The 24,927-nt window shown below is 42.0% G+C and overlaps 2 protein-coding genes across 3 annotated transcripts; both read left to right on the top strand.

Annotated features, from left to right (window-relative positions):
- The first annotated feature begins 43 nt into the window (after nucleotides 1–43).
- LOC138200534 (pyroglutamyl-peptidase 1-like) lies at nucleotides 44–7,995 on the top strand. Its single transcript, XM_069153311.1, has 5 exons — nucleotides 44–201; nucleotides 2,350–2,402; nucleotides 3,442–3,558; nucleotides 3,697–3,929; nucleotides 4,742–7,995. The coding sequence occupies exons 1-5, from the start codon at nucleotides 168–170 to the stop codon at nucleotides 4,935–4,937; spliced, it is 633 nt and encodes a 210-aa protein (XP_069009412.1). The 5' UTR covers nucleotides 44–167; the 3' UTR covers nucleotides 4,938–7,995.
- A 1,294-nt stretch (nucleotides 7,996–9,289) lies between these two features.
- LOC138200531 (regulator of nonsense transcripts 1) lies at nucleotides 9,290–24,927 on the top strand. 2 transcript variants are annotated; one of them, XM_069153308.1, is made up of 24 exons: nucleotides 9,290–9,708; nucleotides 10,204–10,346; nucleotides 10,914–11,003; nucleotides 11,702–11,869; nucleotides 12,439–12,619; nucleotides 12,843–13,004; nucleotides 13,382–13,466; nucleotides 13,741–13,839; nucleotides 13,997–14,105; nucleotides 14,411–14,570; nucleotides 14,858–14,976; nucleotides 15,121–15,285; nucleotides 15,863–15,977; nucleotides 17,219–17,362; nucleotides 17,663–17,876; nucleotides 17,984–18,101; nucleotides 18,345–18,501; nucleotides 18,845–18,987; nucleotides 19,355–19,529; nucleotides 20,106–20,187; nucleotides 20,327–20,491; nucleotides 20,671–20,891; nucleotides 21,500–21,622; nucleotides 22,068–24,927. In XM_069153308.1, the coding sequence occupies exons 1-23, from the start codon at nucleotides 9,538–9,540 to the stop codon at nucleotides 21,617–21,619; spliced, it is 3,306 nt and encodes a 1,101-aa protein (XP_069009409.1). In that variant the 5' UTR covers nucleotides 9,290–9,537; the 3' UTR covers nucleotides 21,620–21,622; nucleotides 22,068–24,927. The 2 variants fall into 2 exon arrangements, with proteins under 2 accessions (XP_069009409.1, XP_069009408.1); XM_069153307.1 differs by having other exon boundaries at nucleotides 13,382–13,469.

The following is a 24,927-nucleotide window of genomic DNA, read 5'->3' as shown; positions in this document are numbered from 1 at the left end:
TGACGTCAGGGCTCACGCAGCCTGCAGAATGAAGGGGGATCACCGGTTCTGTTAGTGTAAGGCAGAAGGAGCCGTCAGCTGTGGAGGGTACCGTCTCTCTTCACCAGCCTGGTTCAAACTAACGACCAGAGAAAACAAACAACGGATTCTCCGCAACAGGACGGGAAATGGACAACAGTAAACGGACTGTGGTCGTCACAGGTTTGTCTTTATTTGACCTGCTGCTGCTGCTGTTGTTGTGGTGTTTGTCTGCGGATTGAACAGCGGCTGAAGTGTAGGAAAAGTTCAGGAGATGACAGCTCTTCCGTTAATGGCGTCAGGCTGTTATTGCTTCACTCCACCGCAGCTGCAAAAAGCTGCAGGAAGACACGTTTTGTTTGCAGTTTTAATGACAACACTTTGTTGTTAACAGGCTTGGTGCATAATTACGGGCCACTGGCCGATCAGCTGGAGTCATAATTTTGTGTTCATGTATTTTTGTCGAACGGCCATTAAACTCTAGCGACAGAGGTTAAAAAAAAACTAAAAAAAAACATTCATATAAATATATCTATTTAACATTTTTCACCAAGAATTAATTTGATTCTGTGTCGTTTTCAAAAATTTTTGACCATTTTTCTTTATGGCCAGATGTTGAATTTCGTTTCTGAATACTTTTATTTCAAGAAAATCAGCCTACTTTCACAAATTAGATAAAGTTTTCTCAAACATTTGCTTATTATAGTGATCGCAATACAACACGCCTACTAATATCTGTTTATAGGCTACTTAGATACATTACAGGAATAATGTCAGTATGTCCACACAAGACTGAACAACAATGAAAAACAGAGGTAAAACAAGCATCTATAAAATTGTCAGAAGTTAATATTATATATCAGTTTAATAAAAACAGTTCTTTATTCCTGCTTGGTATCGTGAGTACCATCCACTGTCAAACTGTTGGACTTGTTCTCGACATCAGGCCTCTTTCCAGACATGGTGTCAATATAAATCTGTGCAAAGTAGTTAAAAAGAAATAACCAGTAACCAGCCGGTGACTTTGTTCCAGTTTTGATATCTTACTGTACTGGTCTCTGTGCAGAAGCTCATCTGTTATATTTCCTGTTTAATCACACTGCTTTGCATAATACCGTGAAAACCTGGACCAGAAACTGTTATTATTAGCAGCATCTTAACAATCTATCTCCATGTTTTATCAGAGAAAACACGTTTTACATCACTATTCCTTTAACAAGAAAAGCCTAAGTAATAATCACATTGCTATAACTATTTATAAATTAATAAACATCCTATAAACTCAAGGATTGCTTTTCTAAAAACTACTCTCACAATGCAAATCCACTTCCATTAATGTAATATTCCATAAGCGCACAATCTCCAGTCCTGTACACTTTATTTTAGCAGAAGTGAGAGAGACAGTGATTTGGTGCTTTCAGACACAAAGGGGTGCAGAAAGTCGCTGCCCCAGCTGATAGTAGATGTGTAAATTGCCTGGGAACAACACCTTCACAATAGCGGCCGGCTGGCAGCTGCCGGCCCCTCACTCTGCTCCTTTTCAGCCGCCTGTCAGACAGACTGATCCCTTCTCCACCCAGCCCCCAGGGACCTGCTGACCCGAGGGCGGGTGGTGGAGGGGGATCAATTATAGATCCCTATATAAACAGTCTAGAGTGAATATCCCTGAATATCTGCTGCTATCGTTTCATAGGTTATATGGAGTACTGCATGGAGGGATTTTTTTTTTTTTTAGTAATAATGACCTTCATTTTGGAGAACAGCAGAATTTATGAACTCAAGCAGCAAATATGAGGCAACGACATCTCAGTATTTTGAATATAAAAGACTTTTAAGATGGGACGTATACACTTCCTATTGCAATGCAAGATTCAGCCTTGACAGTATCTTGCAGTCATGCCGAAATATAAACATATCGCTGCACATTAAAAAACTTCAGTAATAATTTGTATTTAAGTCACTTTAGTAAAGGAGTAGGTAGCATTTAGTTGTGACATACTACAGGAAAACTGCTAAAATAATAAAGACATGTCCTTCTGAAACCACAATATTCACATATCCCTTTCTACAGAGTTGATTTACACTTCTCTGCATTTACAGTTGTATTTTAAAGTTTGTGGACATCTGAGTAAGGTAAAAGTAAAAAAATAAAAATCCATGGGGCATTGTATTTCATCTTTGCATGTTCATTTTGTTTGTGAAAGTAAAAGTCTCTCTTGAATCATCAGTCACACCAGGATGTCTCAGGCTCCTTAAATTGAACGTAATGTAACAGCAACCTTACAGCATCAGTGTTAGTTGAGCAACTGAAATAACTGATGTCTTTTGCAGGTTTTGGGCCATTTGGAGAGCACACTGTCAATGCCAGCTGGGTAGCCGTACAGGTATTTTTTTTTACTCATCTATTGCTGTTATAATTCTTATATTCTTAAATTACACTTCAATGATTATTTTATGTTCCTTACTCCTTTGAAATAAATAAATAAATATATGTATATATATATTTAACTGAGTTTTGTTCCTACACTAAGTCAAATCATTGACTAGCTTTCTCCAAAATATTAATCATCCATCCTGAAAAAACATCTCGAAGCTCATCATGTTGTTTATATTCATATCATGTTGCTAGCAACGTTTAAAGCTGATTGTATGGCAGTTCGTGATGCTCTAATAGCTGCCGGCCAGCTTCATGCTTCTGTAGCAGTGTTTTTGAAGGAGGCTCCATGTGGGGGATGATGGTGGCTGTCAGGGTGTCTAGACGGACTTGATAAGGATATTAAAGGCAAACAAAAGACCGCATTGTGGCAGGGTCACAGACGTGGTCAAACAAGCCTCTTTTCAATACAAGTGGGGGTCAGTGTCCGGGGCTATTTGTCCTGCAGGGAGATTGGGGGAGGTGTTGGTTCACTGGCTATGAAGCTGAAGCAGATTTGTCTTACTTATGATATCTATGATTGCATCTTTTATTTCTTGCTTTTCTCATACTGGTATGAAGTAGGCAGAATGTTGTTGTTTTTTTTTTTTTTTATTCTAAGTTAAGTGTAAAATGATGCTTTTGGGAGCGGCAAGGCAATTGAAATATCTCTCCTCTAAGAAAATGCAAGCAGGGTCTGAAATGTACCATCCTAATATTAAACACTCACCAAAAATTGCAAATATGTAAGGAGAGATTTTACAGCAATTATTTTGCTGTCAGTGTGCAGGATGTATGACTGACAAGAGAATAGGCGAAGAGCGCAAAAGGCAGCTGTTTAAAATAATGATGTTTCCGTTCTACCGCCGAAAATTACATTTTCTCATTTGTCCAGATTACCTACTGGAATTTCAGAGCATTTATATTCGAAATTCAACCCAAGAAACTGCAACTGTTGTCTGAAAATGTTAAACAAATGTCGGCCTCTTTGTTTTGGCTTGTTCTGACAGGAAATGAAGAAACTCGGACTGGGCAGTGAAGTGGACTTGCATGTGTACGAGGTTCCTGTAGAGTACCAGACAGTGCAGAGTTTGGTTCCTTCATTATGGAAACAGTATCATCCACTGGTAAGAGACGGACCTGACTTGACCTGCTCCTATTATTCCACTTTTAAAGGTGAAATACACCAACTCAGATGACAGAGTAAGCCAGAGATATTTGAGTGATTCTGACTTTGTGTTTTGATTGTTTTCTTTGTTGGCCAGTTGGTAGTTCATGTCGGAGTGTCGGGTATGGCCACCACCGTCACATTGGAGAAGTGTGGCAGAAATCATGGCTACAAGGGCCTGGACAACAGCAGCTTCTGTCCTGATTCCCAGTGTTGCATTGTGGGAGGCCCGGACTGTATCAACTCAGTTATTGACATGGAATCAGTCTGCAAAAGAGTGTCTGCGTCGGGGCTTGGAGTAACTGTGTCCGTCTCCAAAGATGCTGGAAGGTAATTATTCTTTTTTTTTTTTTTTTTTTTTTTTTTTTACTGAAAATGATAAAAATATGTCCAGATCTGACAGAGACTTACAATGATGTCGGGGTGTCCACAGTTCAACATTTTGTCAGTCGAATTGGCTGTTCAATACAAATCGTTTGTTCCCTTTTTTTCTGTATAGACTCTCAGGCAATCAAAAAATCTGCAGTTTGCTTTCCTTTGTATCCAAATTTCTGAGGGTCTGTAGCCCAGTCTGCTTTTGGCAGCGCTTTGTGGAAGTGTCGCCCTTTCTCTCTCTCCTTGTGGCGTCCGTCCCGGTCTCCTGAGGTACGCGATTTCACCGCTGCCTGGCCTTGTATGGTGCGTCCGCACCGTCATACCTCCCCTTAGACTGGGTTTTGCTCCTGAATCAACAACCCCACGTCCCCCACCACCTCCACCTAAGCGATGGAGTCCGCTTTGAGGACTGACAGACTTCGGTGTGTGTGGAGGCCGGTGCTGGGTCCGTGTCCGGTTACATCCGATCCCGGCCCACTACTTAGTACGGTGAGGTTGTTTCGTCCTGGGCCTCAAGTCCGTACTCAACGGTATTCAACTCCCGGGGGGGTCCAGTGTCTCTGTTCAATGTTTACTGTTTGAAAAAAATGAACGTAACTCCCAAAAAATGTTTTAACAAATCTGAATGTTCAACTTCAAGAATCTCAGATTGATATATAATTTCCATTCATCAGTTTAGAGCTGCCAGTATGTTTCCTTATATTGGGTTTTTGGTTTCCTGCGTCAGTCTCTTCATCCATTCAATGCCTTGCTCTCTTCCCTTCCAGGTACCTCTGTGACTTCACCTACTACACGTCTCTCTACCTGAGCCACGGTCGCTCTGCCTTCATTCACGTGCCTCCTCTCGGAAAGCCTTACAGCGGGGAAGACCTGGGCCGTGCACTGCAGGCCATCGTCCGGGAGATATTGGAGCTGCTGGACCAGGCCGAGGAGAAGATCCACTGCCAGCAGCACTTCCACTAAGTGACCTCAAGATGCCAACCAGCCTCTCCAGCCCTCAACACACAAGAGAAATTGCACTTAACCCCAAGTAGCCAAACTTTTCTTTTTCTTTTTTTACTGTTGTCTTTACTTGGACATAAGGAAACTTCAGACTACAGGATGTTTTCAGTGGGTTTTTTTGTCTTTTTTTTTGTCTTTTGTTTCTTTTTTTGTTAGATATGATTCAGTGAAAGTCTCCCAGTAGTGCGAAGATAAAACGGGAGTCCTAAGACAACCCTTTTTCTCACCTTGAAGGAACACAAAACATTCTGCCTATGGAGTTCGAAATATGAAAAAAGTAGGTTCCTTAAGTAAACACAGGAGCAAAGTTCTGCTTGTACGTGTTCATATGCAGCCACAGCGGCGATGTAGGAGGTCTGTAATGTGGCAGATTTTACAACCTATAACCCCAAGTGTGACTCCTATTAATGCACCTTATAGGGTTAGGGTTACTGAAATGGTTATAGACGGCACATTTGGGGTATCACCTGTTTCTTCCTCAAATTATGAATTTTAAAGTTTGACTTTTTTCCAGTCACAATATGTTTCAGTTTGCAGGTGTTTACGTCTGAATGTCTGTAAATGGTTTATGTACATCAGTGGTGTCTCGTCCATTTAGACAGATGAAGCCGTGCCGAATCACAAATTCACAAACAACATGTGTGTCTGTTACATTTAACGATTACTTGCCTTTAGCAGTGAGATAAATGCAGTGGAGTTAAAGGTGCAATATTTCCCTGCGAAATGTGGTGGAGTGGAAATATACAATAGCAGAGAAGAGAAATATTCAAAGTGAAAGTCCCTCTTGACTGTAATTAATTGCAGTAATTTGAATTGTTACATTCCTCCACTGCCTGTCGGACATCGTCCCCCTGAATCAAATTCAAGTCAGAAAACTGTATTAATCCTTGAATGGCAAATCCTGAAGAGACATAATAAGAGGACACGCGAACAGGATGTACGAGACGAAACACGGTGTGAGGACGAACAGTTGTCACGTGGCAGAGACGGTACACAGCAGTGATGGTGTGGCAAAGTCAAAAGGTCAAATGTCCAGTCGTAAGAATGAATAGTAGATACTATGATTATTAATAATAATGTTCGTTTTTAACAATGTGCTGCCACTGATTTACATAATACATTATGATTTAAGTAGAAATGTTTAGCAGTAAACTATTTGTTCATTTTATTTTCCTTCGCGTGTTTTGTTGCAGCTGCTCTAAAGCCTCCCTGCGCTGTTTCACATTTGATGTTGAATTGTTTCTTGAGTCCTTTTTCTTTATAAGAAGTTGTATATTTGCCTGCTTTTACAAAGGTTATTTAAATCAGGGAACGGGTTGGTTCCAGCTCATATTTCCCCAGTTTGTTGGCCCAATTCTGACAAAAAAAAAAAAAAAAAAAATCCATCCAACTGAGGTCTGTACCCCAGGCTGTGCAATGTTATTTTACAGATCTCATTCGCTGATTTAGTCGGGCACTCATGTCGGAATTGTATTACAGCTGCACAAATATTTGAGAAAAATATCCAGTCTGCATGAAACTGAAGATTTTATTTTGAAGGAAATATCAACTACCCCTCTTTTTAAAGTAGTAAATTAATAATAGCTGCTACTTTACTTTTTTTTTTTTTTTCTCATAGTTGTGCAGTAGTAATTGTTACTTCTTGATGAAAGCTTTCTGTTGTTCCCTTCATTGAATCAGATGTAGCTGCTTATTTTATCTGATAATTTGAAGTTGGACTCTGACTTCAGTCAGAATTGGGCCTTGAGTTTTATTTCTGTAGCACTTTCTCCTATTTTGTATTTCAGTTTTTCTGGAGTTTGGACAGCATTTCTCGAGCAATGTGAATGCTTTTATTTTATTCTTATTTTTTATTTTCAGTCACTTTAACTTGAAAAATGTCGCTTTCCCAACATACACATCCATTTGAACCTTTTTTCTTCCAATGATTAGAATGATGTATGCGAGGTATGCTTTATAGGTGAACTTTTTTTCTTGAACTTTGCTTTGTTCTGACCTGTTTAACAAATGGCAGCAAATTCCTTTACCGAGTCTGTGATGGTGACACTCCCAGGTGTAAATGTTCTGTTTTATGGCTTTTTTTTTCTTTTTTATTGGATTGTTTTTTGTTTTATCGTGTAGACCAGCGTCTCCTGAGACATCAGGAACGCCCACGCCACCGAACACAACTTCCGTCTGCTCAGCGTTGGTAGAAATTTTAGCATCAAATCGTCTGTATACAGCTTCAGCGCTCTGTCTCTGCCCAACAGAACTGTGTGAGAAACCAGGATGTAGTTTTTAACTGACGTAGCTAGTCTTAGGATACGAACTAAATACTGTGCACAGTGTCGCAGCAGTAGTGAAGCAAGTTGGTGCCGATGAGTTTGAGTAAATTGTCATTATTTTTTGCTTTGTCCATTTTGTACAAAAATAGTAGGATCCTGGATCATTGAGCTGAACAGAACTGAACTTCTCAGACCTGAATTTGATGAATTTGAATTTGATTAAATGCCTTTGTCGTTTAACTCATGTCTTGGTAATGTGGTTTAATCTCTGATGGAGTTACTGAACTAATGGGCACATTTTAACTCTGATTTGTAGGTGCTAATATTTTACCACGTGGCTTTGTGAGTGCCGAGACATGAACAAGTTTTGTAGGAGCTGCCTGCAGTTTCTACTCACTAAAGTGAAAGCCTCAAGTTTACACGCGAGGTGACCTCTGACCCCGACTCTTCTGTGCCTTGCTGTTGTTTATGTGTGTTATGAAAAGGCCTTACTTATTCTCAATGAGTCAGTTCAAAGATGTATCACTGATGCTGTCCAGTTGGATTTGTGGCTACCTCAAATGTACTTTTTTTTTCATCTCAGTGTGTGCCCTGGTGTGAACCAACGTCATGGCTCTGTGATTTATTGTGAGTTCCTGTGTTTAGGGAGTATCCTCTGAAAGATATCTTCTTCTGCTTCATTAACCAAGCACTCTTACAGTCAGTAATCTTAGCTTTGTAAAAGGAAAGGCTTTGAAATAAAGATAATTAAAGCATTACAAGTCCTGTCTGGTTTTTTTTTACTATACTCACTATTTACACCTTTTGACTAAATGTAATTGATTTGTCAATTGTTCAAATGTAAAGTAATGAGAGGCCTATCAAAGATCAGAGATTTTACAAAGCTTCACCACTCTGTTAATAATGGCCCTGAATTCTACATGCATGTTGATATAGTTTCTGCAATATGTGTTTCATTATTTATGCAGTAAAAATAAATTATAAAAACCTTTGTTACAACAGTTGTCACATCAAGGTCCCACTTTACAGCAGCTCACAGTTTCAAAATTAAAACGATTGCACGTCTTTTTTTTACTTCCATACGTTGCAGGATCGACACATTTTATAATGGATGGCATTTTTTAAAACAGATGTACGTGTTTTCTCAAATTACCAATTCAATGAATTATGGCTGGAACAGCGAGCGTGGGGCCCATTATAGACTCTTTATGACAGTGTGTACATGACAACTTAAATTACCACCAACCAACCAGTATTATTAAGCGAGAATACAATGTAGACCTTGACATTCTTTAATTTGATTAAGAACAGCAGTGTTAAAGAATATATCTTGCAAGCACAATGTAAATATAATGTAAGTATATACTGTACTGTATATACTGTGCATTTTATATTTAATATTTTTACTGCTATTTTATTGCTTTCTATTATTCTATTATTATCTATTGCTTCCTGTATGCTGCTGTAGCGAAAAAAATGTCCCCTCGGGGATTAATAAAGTAACTACCTAACTTACCTAACCTAACCTAACCTAAAAGTATTTCACAAAATTTGGGCACTTATCGACACAAAGAACTCACGATTAAATGATTAGGCAGACCCTCTATGGTTGATATTTCAGTGGCTCACAATCTCGTTTAGAATACATTCTCCATTAATTCCATTTCCAAAAACCAAATTACATATTTGGGGCTCATTTTGCAAGATTGCCAATCCATCCTTAGAATAAAAACATACTGAAAACATGATTAGATTTATTTCAGTGTGAGATTTGGATACCACATCGGGAGCAAGAGCAAATGCTGTGAAAGCATACATGTACATCGTGCCAAAAATAAAAACAAAAAATAAAAACAAAAACAAAAAAAAACATCATACAAAATTAAAGATAAGCGAGGATGTCTGTCAGTATTCAATATTTTCCCTTTTTTTTTTTTTTTTTTTTTTTTTTCTACAGCGGTTCACGATTTTGTTTTGATACCCGGAAAAAAAGATCAGCGTGAGCACTCCTTCCGGTGCTGACCCGTCTGCGCTCCCAGCCCTGCGGTGAACGTCACACGTTGAGCGGCGTCAGGGAAGTCCGTCACCGCCGCCGATGTTGGACCTGCTTGGAGCTTTCGAGGTTCTGATCGGTTCCATTTTTTTTTTTGTTTGGGTTCAAAATTCACACTCTCCGCGTCGGCCTCCAAATTAGCTACCGACCAAAAAAACACAAAAACACTCGCGTGGATATCAACCAAGTCTTTTCTACGCACACACCGGAAGCCGTTCAAGTAAAGCGAAAGTTGAGACTCGAGATGAGCGTGGAGGCGTACGGGCCGAGCTCCCAGACCCTCACCTTCCTGGACACCGAGGAAACGGAGCTGCTCGGAGCGGACACCCAGGGTTCCGAGTACGATTTCACCGACTTCACCCTTCCCAGCCAGACGCAAACTCAAGGCCAGACCCAGAGTCAGCTGGAAAACCAGGTGTGTGTGTGTGTGTGTGTGTGTGTGTGTGGAGGGGGGTGGTGGTGGTGGTGGAGGGGTTTTTCATTTTCTCAGGAAGGCGCAATAACGCGCGTTGTGCCGACGTTAGCGGCGGTTAGCGAGCCGACCCGCCGCCGCCGCCGAGCCCGCTATTATCGGATGTAGCATGTAGCTTCGCGTTAGCTCGGTTAGCAATCTTTTTTTTTTTTTTTTTTTATTTTAATCTAGACTCCCTAAAGTAATGTTCGCCGTCTCGGCGCGGCGGTTTTGAACCGCTCGAAGTAAAACCAGACACACGGGGTGTCGCTTTAATGACCAAAAACGACCTATTCATGAGCGCTTGACAATCTTGTCAACGGATAATTAACTGGCTTTCTTTTTTTTTTTTTTTTTTTTTTTTTTCTCCGCGCCGCGCAACCCCCGTAGCTGCTAGCGGCTAAATAAGTTAGCGCCGAGTTTTTGTTTTTTTTAAGTGAGGCTCGTGTTGCGTTGCAGGTAAATGGTCCCGACGAGGGGCTTCACAACGGCGGAGTGGACGACCCGGTGGGCAAAGCCAGCCAGTTGTTGGCCGAGTTAAACTTTGAGGAGGATGAGGAGGACACGTACTACACCAAAGACCTGCCTGTGCACGCTTGCAGGTACCACAGCATGCCAGGGTGCCATTTGACTGCACAGCACCGAGGAAGTGAATGCACGACTGTTTACAGTGCTGTTTGTTTGTTTGTTGTATAATTACACAGGACTTTGTTAATTCTGGTCAACTACATGCTTTGAAGTACTATCAAAGCTTTAGGATAAGTACTTAGTAAAGACTCGCGTGTGTCATTTAAAGAAACAACACGCATCCACGCCGAGATACCGAAACACTTTTCGGATCATTATTACAATTTTACATTGCTGTAACTATATTAAATTGTATTTTATTCACAGGAGGGAATTATAGATTTCAGATGGTGTGGTGCGTCGACAGAAATGTGCAAAATAAAGCTTTAATAAATAATGGGTGGCATGTGTTTTGAAGAGGAAAGGCATTAATGTGTTCTCAATAAAGGTAATTAGAGGAGTCCTGCATGTGTGCTGTCGTAATCCCATTAAATCTAATGTTTACTGTTAAATCATCAAGTTTGGCCAAACTTTTGCTCGTGCTGGTATCTTGACTAAATATTGCAGAATTTCAGATGCTGTTTTGATACGTTGCTTTGCAGCTACTGTGGTATCCACGACCCAGCGTGTGTGGTTTACTGCAACACCAGCAAGAAGTGGTTCTGTAATGGACGTGGCAACACATCTGGCAGGTGTGTAGTCTACCCATTTTCGTCTGTTTACCGCACACATAAGCATCAGAACATGAAACTGCAGAGGCAGACAAAACTTTGAACAGAAATAATAACATCCGAATGAGCAAACACTGCTGCCGAGTTTTTGTTTCTGATATTACATTTTCATAGAACACTTCGGCGTTCACCCACTTCACGATCAGCTAACTTTGGGCGCACAGATGATGTTAATTGTTTGGATCTGTGTAATGTGGTGTGTCGAAAATCCTTCTCATTGTGTTTGCGTCGGTAGGCAAGAGTTCGACTTTAGAGCTTATTTCCTGTTGACATTAATAATTAGTGCGACGGGAAACATATCTTTACTCTTATTACCAGTGTTTAGTCACAACTGTGTAATAGTCTGTCCTGTGGTTCAATACGATATTCATATCATAAATTGAATCCCAGAGAAGGACCTAAATCACGTCCACTTGTATTCCTTTTTATTTGTTTCTTATGCATTTGATCTGTTTTATCTAATTTCTTTTCTATATTTTAAATGTTCCTTTATATCTGTTTTTATGTTAACACAGCATGTCATTCTCTTGCTGTGAAGCACTTTGAGCTGCATTTCTTGTATGAAAGGTGCTATACAAATACAGTTTCTTCTTCTTATTATTATTCATTTTTTAAAAATAATTTTCTCTATGGTTTCACTCTCATTTTCTAACTTCCAGCCATATCGTGAACCATCTGGTGAGGGCCAAATGCAAAGAAGTGACGCTGCATAAAGATGGGCCGCTGGGCGAAACCGTGCTCGAGTGTTACAACTGCGGCTGCCGCAACGTCTTCCTCCTGGGCTTCATCCCCGCCAAGGCCGATTCTGTGGTGGTGCTGCTCTGCAGGTAAGTGGTGGGGGGTGGTTTGCTTTGTACATCAGCGCACTGTCCTGAAACATGTCCCAAAAATCCTGTAGGTCCCGAGTGTCGTAGAGGACAGCAGTGAGCCTCTGAGAGGTCAGATAAGGATGGTGTTGCTTTGAAAGAGGAAGCTATTCATGAAGTTTCCGTTTTACAAGTTATTCAGGTTTCAGCCCTTATGTTCTATTATTTGCGAGTTCCCGAGAAGCATTTGCGAGTTCCCGAGAAGCGGGACTGATGAAGAGTCCCTGAATAATTAGACAGTTGGGAAAACTGGCCTGTAAAAGTATTTTGGGATAGAAAATCAACTCTTAAACATGTTAATGAAAGCAAAAAAAAAAAAGATATAACCAATATTAGGGCTGTCACCACTTTTTCCAAAAATCATATTCAAATTAATATTGAATGACACGAAATTGCCAATTTAAACAAATTAATTAACGTAATGGTGATTAATTAATTGCCCATTTACATCCTCTGCAGTGGTTTGATTACTGTACAAATCCACAGTTAAACAATATTTCTGTCTGACTGAACCCTGTGTCTCCATGCAGGCAGCCCTGTGCCAGCCAGAGTAGCCTGAAGGACATCAACTGGGACAGCTCACAGTGGCAGCCACTGATTCAGGACCGCTGCTTTCTGTCCTGGCTGGTGAAGATCCCATCAGAGCAGGAGCAGCTTCGAGCCCGTCAGATCACCGCCCAGCAGATCAACAAGCTGGAGGAACTCTGGAAGGTATGCTCCGAGGCTGCTTCTTCGGGTGTTAGTTGTTGAAAGCAATCTTGCGAAAAGACGGTTCATGCGGCGGGCGCGTTCAGACTGAAGGCCCGTAAATGGCAGCTGCTTACAAGGATTGCTATGCATCATGTTTTAAAGGCGTTCGCCGGTGAGTAGAATGACATTATTTGAGATGTGATCTCAAAGGTTTAACAGCTGTTGTGACTTTTACTCTTTTGAGGACAATCCCACTGCCACCTTGGAAGACCTGGAGAAACCCGGTGTGGACGAGGAGCCCCAGCACGTGCTGCTGCGCTACGAGGACGCCTACCAGTACCAAAACATATTTGGCCCTTTGGTCAAACTGGAGGCAGACTACGACAAGAAGCTTAAGGAGTCACAGGTACCTGAACTCCACTTCTACTCTGGAGACTCTTAATTTACAAAGTGTTGATTTTCATTCAGGATAGTACGTGGTCATCTACATGTGGATCAGGTTATATAATAATTTCATGAGGACAGTGAGGATTGTTTTATTCTTGAGCTGTGATCAAACTTCACCGCTAGAATGGAGGCATGTGATGCAGTTGTGATCTGAGATGTTTGTTGTGGTCAGGCTGTGTTTTGTCATTTTGTTTACAGCGCCTCTAGAGTTCCACAAATAATTTCTTAATTATGTGATATTATACCTGCGATACCTTATTATAGTTGATGCTAAATTTTGAATAAAAGAATAAATTAATTAAAAAAATTTTTATTTTTTTTCTCTCCCTCTTCCAGACTCAAGATAATATAACAGTCAGGTGGGACCTGGGGCTGAATAAAAAGCGGATTGCCTATTTTACACTGCCCAAGACGGATTCAGGTGGTAATTCTCTGAGCTTAATTTCCTCCCAGTGGTTCTGTCGTGCAGTTGTAGTCCATCCCCACACGCTCCAGTCCTCACAAATGCACGCAATCTCCCCCACCCCTGCATCTATTGGTGGCATGTGTGCTTGGTTTGGTCTTGCCTCAGTTTTTGTAGTGTTTTGTGGGGTACTGTATCATTAGGTCCATGGACATAGCTCATCCATCATTTATTTTTTAGGTCATTCTGAGCAGACATGGGTTTCTAACTTGTGTCTTTTTCTTAATCCTAGATATGCGGCTGATGCAAGGTGATGAGATCTGCCTTCGGTACAAAGGAGACTTGGCCCCGCTGTGGAAGGGCATCGGCCATGTCATCAAAGTCCCTGACAGTATCCTTTACACTGTTAGCGGTTCCATATGTGCCATCTGTTGCATTACATTGTCTTCCAGTGTGGCTCAACACACTGATCATGCTAACAGGGAAGTATAGAGAACACATACACACACACACGCACGCTTGGTTTCCTTAACAGCCTGTGTTTAAAGACTACGGGGATGAAATTGCCATTGAGTTGCGGAGCAGTGTCGGAGCCCCTGTGGAAATCCCACACAACTTCCAGGTGGACTTTGTGTGGAAGTCCACTTCCTTTGACAGGTACGCTGAACTTTTATACCCCGAAATTCCAAATGCGATGGGAACATTTAAATTTTTTTCCATTCACCATCTTACTTTAAATTACAGGGTGTAAAAAAAAAAGTATTGCTCCTTTTTTTACTTCTTGCAAACAGTGCAAAAAAGGATGGAAACTTGGTGGTGATTTTGTCGACAATTTTACGTAAATCTGACGTGTCTGTCGTTTGTAAAGATTTCACCACAAATGAACTATTTTGGTTAAAAGCAAAGGCTCCCCAAAGAGACACAAAAGTGCCAATGAATCACGTGTATATGTGTTGTCGCAGGATGCAGAGCGCCCTGAAGACGTTTGCTGTGGACGAGACCTCTGTGTCTGGCTACATTTACCACAAACTGCTGGGTCATGAGGTTGAGGATGTCACCATCAAGTGCCAGCTGCCAAAGCGCTTCACTGCCCAGGGCCTGCCCGACCTCAACCACTCACAGGTCAGACTTAAGTGAACACTCAGTCCCTGTGTTTTCTGATATTTTGTAATTCTAATTTCTTTCTTGTGCTAAAGTTTTTTTTACATGTGATCAAGATTTGATAATTGTAAGACAAAGTATACCTTCAGTTGTCATTTACTGATTTATCATGAACATTAGTGCATCAGTGAAGCTCCCCTATTTTTTAATTAGTTTAAAAATGGGAAACAAGTGATTTGTTGCAGGTTTTTTTTTCTTGTTTTTTTTCTCTAATCAATGCTGAATCCTGTTATTTCTTGTGTGTTCAGGTGTACGCTGTGAAGACGGTACTGCAGAGACCTCTCAGTCTGATCCAGGGTCCTCCAGGCACAGGAAAGACCGTCACCTCTGCCACAATTGTGTATCACCTGTCCAGACAGGGAAATGGGTAAGAAAAAATGAGTTATTTCATTTTTTTGTTATACTTACAGACCCTCACAGTGTTAGAAGTTCTGTTATACCAGCTCTGTAATTCCCTCCTTAAGGCACTGCTCCTGTTCTCATTCTCTCTATTTTGCGTGTGTCCCATTAGACCAGTTCTGGTGTGTGCTCCTAGTAACATCGCTGTGGACCAGTTGACCGAGAAGATCGACAAGACCGGGCTGAAGGTGGTCAGGCTTTGTGCCAAAAGCCGGGAGGCTATCGAGTCACCAGTTTCTTTTCTGGCTCTGCACAACCAAATCAGCAACATGGACAGGTCAGCGGCATGCAGGGAAATTGGTTACATAAACCAATTTTGTAACTTGTTTTGGGCAAATAGGAATGTCACTCGGGCACCTCGTTGCTTTATTTTTTTATTGTTCCATACTGTTTGTGTTGTGTAACTTTGACCTCAGGTTTTTACCAGATTTCCATATACTGGTACTCAAAACTTGGTGCCCTTTCTAGGAATCCTGGCGGTAAAAGCAGGCACACATTTACAAATAAGATCAAAGCAAGTCAGGTTCAAAGTCAGCTTTAAGCCGGTGCTTTGAGATTTGCAATTTTACATCTCTTTAAATGAGTGTATAGTTTAATGCACAGCAGGAGGTCAGGGCGTGACGAATGTCGATGCAAACAATTGCAACGGAATCTCATAATATGTCAGACCGACTACAAATATGTCTGACTTGACTCGAGTAAATTGGTCCAAACCGCAGGCTGCTACCACCACCACCACCTGCATGCATGTATTTCAAACATTAGATCACAGCTTAGCATTATTAGGTACGACTCCCAGTGTGTGAATAAGTCTGTTCTCTGTGGTCACCCTGATGTATTTTTTGTGTCCGTAGTATACCGGAGCTTCAGAAACTACAGCAGCTGAAGGATGAGACTGGTGAGCTGTCGTCAGCTGATGAGAAGCGTTACAGGGCTTTGAAGCGCACTGCGGAGAGGGAGCTGCTCATGGTGAGGAGGATCTTCAGTGTTGGAACAAAAGCTCAGGGTTTTCACCATAAATGGTCACCTGTTGCGGCCATCAACACACAGAGGCTTTCCTCGGCTTTTCAGGCATTATTAGTGCAGCAAGTGGTTTCAGCCAAGCAGTCAAAACCAGGAGGCTTCTTGGCAATCTCGGGTTTGTTTTGTTCTCCTCTGTTCTCGCCGCTTTGTTGAGTTGCCCTTCTATATCCTGGCTCCCTCTTCCATTTGAGGATTATTTGGGATGTCCTGATCGCATTTTGTGGCCCAATCCGAGGCTTTAAATATTTGGTATCTGCAGACATACAGTGTGTACCACACATTGAAATAACAGCTGTAGCCCTCTAAATTTGAGTTCCCTTATTTTTCATGAGCCGTTTGAGCCAAATACTGATGTTGATAAGCTGACGTTGTTGATACACGAATGACAGTTTAATTGGTATAATGCAATTTCTGAAATGATGTGAATTTTTTTTCAAAAGAGACTGCGTGTTGCTCTTTTGGAGTTTTGGGGCTACAGAACCACTCATTCCACTCATAATTGTTCAGTGGAGTTTGGGAGTGACGCTTCTTTTACCTCACAAACAATCTTTGGCGAGGCACCCTGCTGACCAAATACCACATAACAGTAATGTCCACGGTTTAACTCCCGGCTTTGAGATCTTTGTTGCTTGTTGTCTCTCAGATTTCTCTGCACTGACTGTCAAAATGCTAAATGGCCTAAAATTATCCTCTTCAATCTCTTGACAGAATACCGGCAGCAGATGCAGGCAAGAGCCAAGTTTAAATATGGCCTGCTATCACTCTTGAAATTATATTTAATTAGTGGCATCTGATTCAACCTTCTGCCAGAAATGTTTGTCTTTGTAACCAGGGAAAGCGACCATGTCTGCACTGGATGCCGGTGACTATTTCGTACAGCTTTGTTCATTTTGGGAAGAATTTCTGCATTTTTCCAACCCAGGTGTAACAACAGACAATCACTGGTGCGACTGAATAATCTTTCAAATTTACACACAAACTTTCATTTTTACATGCATGAAATGCTCACACTCGGAGCCTGGCAGTGTAAAAGAGAGCACTGCGATGCAACACTAGCAGGCTGAGTGGGACAGGAAAGATCGGATATTGATCATCTTTACTTTATGCATTAAAATACAACTTCTTGTCGATCTTCGGCTTTGAGCGTGCCGAAGAATTGTAAATGATCTTCCTCTTTAATTGTCCAGAATGCCGATGTGATCTGCTGCACCTGTGTTGGAGCTGGAGACCCTCGTCTGGCCAAGATGCAGTTCCGTTCCATCCTGATCGACGAGAGCACCCAGGCCACCGAACCCGAGTGCATGGTGCCGGTGGTGCTGGGGGCCAAGCAGGTACTAAACACTCACACAGCTCTAACAACTCATCTCCATCCCTACAGGGGGAGAAATGTAAAACGGCTCTAATATATCCCCGCAATTGTTTTGTTTTATTTTTACTACAACCGTGAGTAAAAAAAACACAAAAAAAACCACAAAAAAAAACATTTGAATACTGAAAGAATTTCCAGTCTTTCTGTTGTCAAGTATATTGTATGGATAATAATATGTACACATGGGAACAATAACTCCTTAGATTATCCTGTCAAACCAACCAAGTTGTTTCACTTGTGTGACTCATTTTCCTTCTCCCAGCTCATTCTGGTGGGTGACCACTGCCAGTTGGGTCCTGTGGTGATGTGTAAGAAGGCGGCCAAGGCGGGCCTGTCCCAGTCCCTGTTTGAACGCTTGGTGGTTCTGGGAATCCGGCCAATCCGCCTGCAGGTCCAGTACCGCATGCACCCGGCTCTCAGTGCCTTCCCCTCCAACATATTCTACGAGGGCTCCCTACAGAATGGTGTCACGGCAGGTTTGTCAAGATTCAGCAGTTCATTATCTCGCTTGATGGAGGGTGGCTCGTGCGTTAGCAAACTCTCCTTAAGACTAAAAAAAGTAATGATAGCCTGCTCTCCCCAGCTGACCGCATCAAGAAAGGATTTGACTTCCAGTGGCCACAGCCGGATAAGCCCATGTTCTTCTACGTGACTCAAGGTCAGGAGGAAATTGCCAGCTCTGGAACCTCGTACCTCAACAGGTAACATCACACCGTTTTTGTTTGTTTGTTTTGAGAGGGGTGTTACTTTGCTTAATATAGCTCACAGATCAAGAAAAAAAAAACATCTAACACTTAAACAAATGGGTGTTTTATTTATTTGCAAAGTTGAGACACGTTAGATATGTTCTATATTAATCACCATTAACTTAAAATGTGGTTGTTTTTTTTCCCCCACCAATGAGCTGTGCTGTGCAGAATTTAACTGATGCTGATGTTTTTAAGGACTGAGGCTGCCAACGTGGAGAAAATTACCACCAGGTTGCTGAAGGCAGGAGCCAAACCTGATCAGATCGGCATCATCACCCCATACGAGGGTCAGCGCTCCTACCTGGTCCAGTACATGCAGTTCAGCGGCTCCCTGCACACCAAACTCTATCAGGTACCACACTCATTAGACCCACTTCTAATCCTGCCTACCGACAAGATTTACCTCAACGGTGTATTTTGTTTTTCCTAAACAAGACTTATTACCAGTAAACAGACTTGAGTGATTTCATAGCTGCATGCTTCAACAGTCCTCCCATTACATACTCAACCTGGAGCAGTTAGGGGAGGGTGTTGTGGTCAAAGGCAGCTGTCATTGTCACAAAAGAGGTTAAGAGAGTTACAAAAACACGAGAGTTGGAGAGCACATTCAGATGAAGTTATCATTATGAATGTCAACAAACTTGCTTCCCCTGTCGTTACAATGCAATCTCCGCTTGTGTCGTGTTCCTCCGTAGCAAGTGGAAATAGCCAGCGTGGACGCCTTTCAGGGCAGAGAGAAGGACTTCATCATCCTGTCTTGTGTTCGCGCCAACGAGCACCAGGGCATCGGCTTCCTGAATGACCCCCGACGTCTCAACGTGGCGCTGACCAGAGCCAAGTAAGGACCGCAGTAGAACAGTTAACGGGATCACGGTGGCTAGAGCTGGAAGAGCACACAGCAGGCTCATTAGTATGTTGAGCCATTTAGATTTCCTCATAGGATCTAATTAGGAATAATCATGTAAATCAGATACTCGGCTAAAGTATGTCAAATTCAGCTGTACATTTTTTTTATGGTCACATTTGAAAATCAAATGTGATATTTGGCCATTTAGAGTAGACGTGGCTGCTATTTATTTGTATTCAGGTGTGTGTATAGCAGATCACTGCTATTTCTACTCGCACAACAGGATTTCAGCACAACGTTGTACCCCCCCACCCCCACCCCGCTCAGACGTCTTGCCTTGTGTATGTTGTGTGTGAAGGTATGGCGTGATCATTGTGGGGAACCCGAAGGCTCTCTCCAAGCAGCCGCTGTGGAACAACCTGCTGAACAACTACAAGGAGCAGAAGGTGCTCGTGGAGGGACCTCTCAACAACCTGAGGGAGAGCCTCATGCAGTTCAGCAAGCCCCGCAAACTGGTCAACACCATCAACCCAGTGAGTACGACTGTGGATTCATATCACGGGTGCATTTGATCCGTTTAATCCACACCGTCTCTGACCTCCGTCCGTCGTCTCTGTCCTCAGAAGTAGTCTTCGGTTTAAACGACAGCATAAACTGTATGGGTAAAAGCAGTGTTCGTGTGGGGCTCAGCAGGAAAAACTCAGCATTGCTTTTACATATGGATTCATAAATTTGTATTGATTATAAAAACTGGAATCTCAGTGATACAAAGAGCCTGACCAGTTATTACGGATGTGATTTTTTTTTTTTTTTAAAGTTCACAATATATACAAAAGCAAGAGTTTTGTGTTATTTTAAATGGCTTTCTGTGGAAGGTATACTTAGTTAGACAGGTTTATTTTATGTGTCTTGTAGTCGGGCAAGCAACGGATGTCAAAAACACTTTTTAAAATGCTTTTCTATCTCTACTGAGCAATTGTTTTGTGAATGGAGAGTTTTTAGACCAAATAGTTAATCAAGAAAATAATGGGCATATTAATTCATTGCGAGTTGCTGCTCTAAATCTGTGAAGGATGTATTTGTTCTAAACAGTGACTTGTGTTTTCCAGGGGGGGCGTTTTATGAGCACTGCCATGTACGATGCCCGCGAGGCCCTCATTCCTGGCTCTGCCTACGACCGCAGCAGTGCTGGTAACTATTTATATATCATCTTCTAGTTTGACAAAAGATATTAACCAATGACAAACTGTTTTTAAAAAAAAAAAATTTTTTATCATCAGCTGCATTTGCAGTTCAGCAAAAATAGACTTGCCTGCTCCTTCTGTTTCAGCTGGACGTCCGTCCAACATGTACTTTCAAACACACGACCAGATCGGGATGATTGGGGCGGGCCCCGGTCACATGGCTGCTATGAATATTCCCATACCGTTCAACCTGGTGATGCCGCCCATGCCTCCACCCAGCTACCTGGGTCAGACCAATGGGCCCGCTGCAGGTACGGCAACAGCTTTAACGGATAACCCACTAGAACCACCACATGAGCTGAATATGAGCAAATTCTTAAAAAGGATAAAGTCAGTTTATGCTTCCTTATGGAGAGTTTATCAGGGTGTGGAGACAAAGGCTGACGTCTGATAACCATCAGTTTCTCACGTTTTGTTTTTTTACGTCAAGGTCGTGGAGGTATGAAGGGTAAACTGGGGCGTGGCGGGCGACAGAGGCTCCGAGGTTCAGGAAACCAGGGTGGCAGTCAGGGCAATGGACCCAACAGCCAGGTCAGCCAGGATGGGGCCTCTCAGTCCTTCTCCCAAGGGCCGCTGACCCAGGGCTACATCTCCATGAGCCAGCCCTCTCAGATGAGCCAGCCTGGCCTCTCCCAGCCAGAGCTGTCCCAGGTAACACAATTATCTTAAATATCAGGTCATGATAATTATGTTTGAGAATTGTGTCAATTATCTCAAGTGTGGGTTTCTGTACTTTCCTGCCTTTTTTTTTTTTTTTTTTTTTTTTAACAGCTTCTTTGTTTTGTTCATACATTGATTGTCTGGGAATTAGTCATCATTTGGCACGTCCCTTAAAATATTGAATATAGCACCTGTTAAATCACTTATGACACTAAGCTTCAGTAAATTCCCCCTGTCCTATTTATTATTTAATTTCCAGAGTACTTCATTGTGAATTATCACTTGCTTATTTCAAACCTAATATTGTGCGATAAACCGTCTTTATCAGTTATTTTCCCGCCTTTTTTTTGTAAAAAGTTCAGTTTAATCCAGACACAGCCTAAGTGCTGCATTTTTAATAGTATACTGTATAGTGTACTTATTGAGTAAAATATCGCATTACTTATTTTCTTAATTTGAATTTAGTAAATAAGTAAAATAAAGTATATAACGGAAAGTTTAAAATTAGGAAAGGGGAAGTGGGGGTCCTGAGTTCAGTGAAGGTTGAAGGGATCTTCTGTGTCTAAATATGTGTCTGCTGTGATGGTTTTTTTTCTCAGGACAGTTACCTGGGCGACGAGTTCAAGTCCCAGATCGATGTGGCTTTGTCCCAGGACTCGACTTACCAGGGTGAACGTGCGTACCAGCATGGCGGGGTGACTGGACTGTCACAGTACTAAAGTGTAAGTACATCAGGGGTGATCAAGTCCATGATATGCGAGTCTTTCAACTGAGTGTTTGCAGAGCCACAAGCTCCAGAGATGTATCTTGATATTGATCTTGGCAAACTTAAAAGTTGTGAACAGGATTTCAACATTGTAGCTTCAAACAAAACAAAAAAAACCTAACATAAAAGTACTTAAAAGCTCAAATTCAATCTCACGGATATTTATTCTCCCAGAATGACATTCTGTAGACTATTAAAAAAATAATAATAATTTTAAAAAAAAGGAGCTCTGGGGCTTTTGGAGATTTTATTTGGCAGAAATGATTGTTTGGTTTTCCACATGGAAACAGTTGAACTCAAATTCTACCAAATGCTGAGCTGTAGCTAAAAAAAGCTTCTCTCAAATGTCTTCATATGGCCAGTTTCAACAAAATGTTTAAACCCTGTTTTGTGTCTCGCAGGTCACCTAAAGAAGGGAGCTAGGCTTGAGCTGAGCTTAGTTCATCAGCTTTTTAATCTGGGAAATAATAAAAACATAAAATGGATACCTGTTTTCCTCTGCTACAACCGAAGCACCACCCAGTGAAAGCGACGGGATAGCGAAACCAAACCAATGACCGACCAGCGAGAGAAATAAGAGGGTAGAAGAAGAAGAGAGCTCGAACAGAAGGGCAGGAAGACGGCGAGAGAGGCCGAGTGAACAAGCGACAGGCAGGAACCGATGCCCGTGCAAAGAGAGGGAGGGACGTCGAACAGATGGCGGCGTGTGGTCGGGCTGCTGAGGGAGACACCCGAGAGATCCCAACAGTCTCTCGCAGGAATCCAGACGAGGTTCAGCTCCCAACAAAATAATCCACCCGGCACCCTCCGACCTGCAGCCTCCGGGGAAGCTCCGGGGAAGTTTGACACTCTTCAAATGAGGATCGAAGCTTTTCAAGCGGACTTTGAAGAATTCGTTCTCCAAACCTGGAAGGACGCGGTCGCAGAAAGCCTTCGAACAGGCAGCACAGAATCCCCATGCTAAAAGCCGGTTGCTTCTCAACCTGTAAAATGTCCTGGGCTATTTCAAATTCGGTTCATCGTGGGAGGAGGGTTGGCACCAAACACCTCGGGCGGCCTCTGAAGGAAGCAGCAGTCGACAGACCCTCTTGAGAGAGGAAATGAAAACACTGGTTTCTGTGTTTGATGTTGGAATACCTTTCATTTGCCTTGAGAACCACTGGCTCATTCACAAGGTCTTTAATGGGGTGGTTTCGACCACACGTCAGTGGTGGAGCGGCACAGGGATTTCAGACGGTTTTTTCAAGGCATGAGGCGCGAATCCCATCGATATCGCGATCATCATGGGACACTTTTTCTTCTCTGAAGTACCTTTCTTATCACAGAGCACAAAATTGCAAAAAAGTCATTGAAACGATCGAACATGACCAGCATTGAATACTCAACTCGGTGTCATTTGATGTTTCAGCGAAGGCTTTTCCTTATTTCAGTCTTTTGAAAGCAGGGGTTGTTGACGTCCCACTGCGCTTCATGACCAGATGTCTTTTTTACAACACTCTGTGTACGCTTAGATTGGCAAATGCTTTGCGCCGAGTGACTCCTCAGGGGATTGTGGACTGTCCACACTCATCACACGAGTCCCTGATTGAGGTGGAAGAAACTAAAGGAGGCCAAAGGGGGGGGTGATAATAGACGAGGCTTATAGGCGGTCGGGGCAATCAACCCACCACAAGTAAGAAGTAGAAAAGGAAGGTGGCTGAGGAAGAAAAGGAAACTAGTTCAGTTCATTGCCAGGGTCAAAATTTTAGAGATTTAAAGTGTGGCTTTTGGACTTTTCAGCCCGAACAGATGACCACACATTAGATATCGCAGTAGAACCAGTGTCCAGTGTTTAGTGAATCCATGCTGATGGCCGTAATGCCCACCCACATGAATCGAAAGATGATGGGGTTGAAAAATGACGACCTTTCCAAAGGAAACGCGTCGAAAATCTCAATGAACCCTGTAATTTTTTTTTTAATCCGACAAAGACATTTCGCTCCTTTGTGAACTGAAACGTTCTGACGCTTTACTGAACCCCCGGTCGCTCGGAGCAGGAATGCCGTCAGTACTGAGCGCGCGAAGGCGAGGGGATGAAATGAAAAGTGAACGAGAAGCCAGAATCAGTGCCTATAACCAATCACCTTCAGATATACAGCTGCAGCACAAGCATGAATGTAGTTCAAGTCAAACTACCAGCATATAAAAACCTTCCAGACACCAGAGGGCTCCAGAAACCCACAGAAAAGGACTAGTTTTAATTTTTTTTTAAATTTTGATAAAATGAGGCCAGGTAACGATGAGGTCAGCGAGTTCAGCAGGATGGGTTGATGAAAAAAAAAAAAAAAAAGCCACCTTCCTTCTCTGAAGTAAAAACAGGCTGGTAGAATTTACTTTTCCTTCTGTGGATGTTTGATTTGTGTAAAGCTGTTTTTGCCTGCATTATGTATTCCTCGTAGAGTTCCTCTTGGAGATTTATGTGGATTTTAAACCCCTCTTCCTGGAGAACTGTGAACCAGAACCTTGAGTTGATCCAAACTTTGCTTTCGTCAAATGATTAGCTGCTTTATGCATCGTTATGTTGTTCAGTTGGGTGTCATTTGGCCATTTTGTGTCGTTTTACTCTAGAGAAAAATTTCAGCTTGCTGACTACAGGATTGAGGCGGATGCCGTTTCCTTTTGTTCATTGGACTTTTGTATCTTCTCCTCAAACTGTCCGAGGGATTGTAGTTTTGTAACTCTTCCAGGAAAGACACTTTCTGAACACAGTAAGAATGTAGTCCACCGTTGTTTCTCACCTGCTTCTCATTTCTGCAGACATGTGACAATCATGTTGCGAGTAGACGTCGCCATGTTAAATCGACCTAGAGGTAGTTCCGTTTTGTTGACGTTGTGCGAATGGATTATTTTAACATATCAACCCGCTCCAGTGAACTCATAACATGTTATAGCTTTAAAAAAAAAAAAAAAAAAAAAAAAAAAAAAAAAAACCTGCTGCAGTTATATTATTGCTTTGATGTTTTTCCATCTTCTGAGCCACAATCAAATCGCAACATGTGCAGTGATCATTGAAGAGGTGATTCAGTTGTAGAGTAGTTGTTAAAACATTTGCATCCAAACCGTTGATTCTCTATGTCACGAGGCAAAGATTAAATTAATGGACTAGAGATCTCAGTGTGATGTAAATACATATTTGAAACGATGAGTCTTATTTGCAGTGACGTTTCATCACGATATGGTGATTCCCTTGTTAAACTGAATCAATAAAGGCTGTCAACTTGA

The sequence above is a fragment of the Embiotoca jacksoni genome, unplaced genomic scaffold (assembly GCF_022577435.1).
Source record: "Embiotoca jacksoni isolate LCO1_2020_lvr unplaced genomic scaffold, fEmbJac1.0.p SCAF_19, whole genome shotgun sequence".
NCBI classification, from domain to species: Eukaryota; Metazoa; Chordata; class Actinopteri; family Embiotocidae; genus Embiotoca; species Embiotoca jacksoni.
Note: the sequence above shows the minus strand (reverse complement) of the source record. Positions and strands in the feature narration are given on the sequence as shown.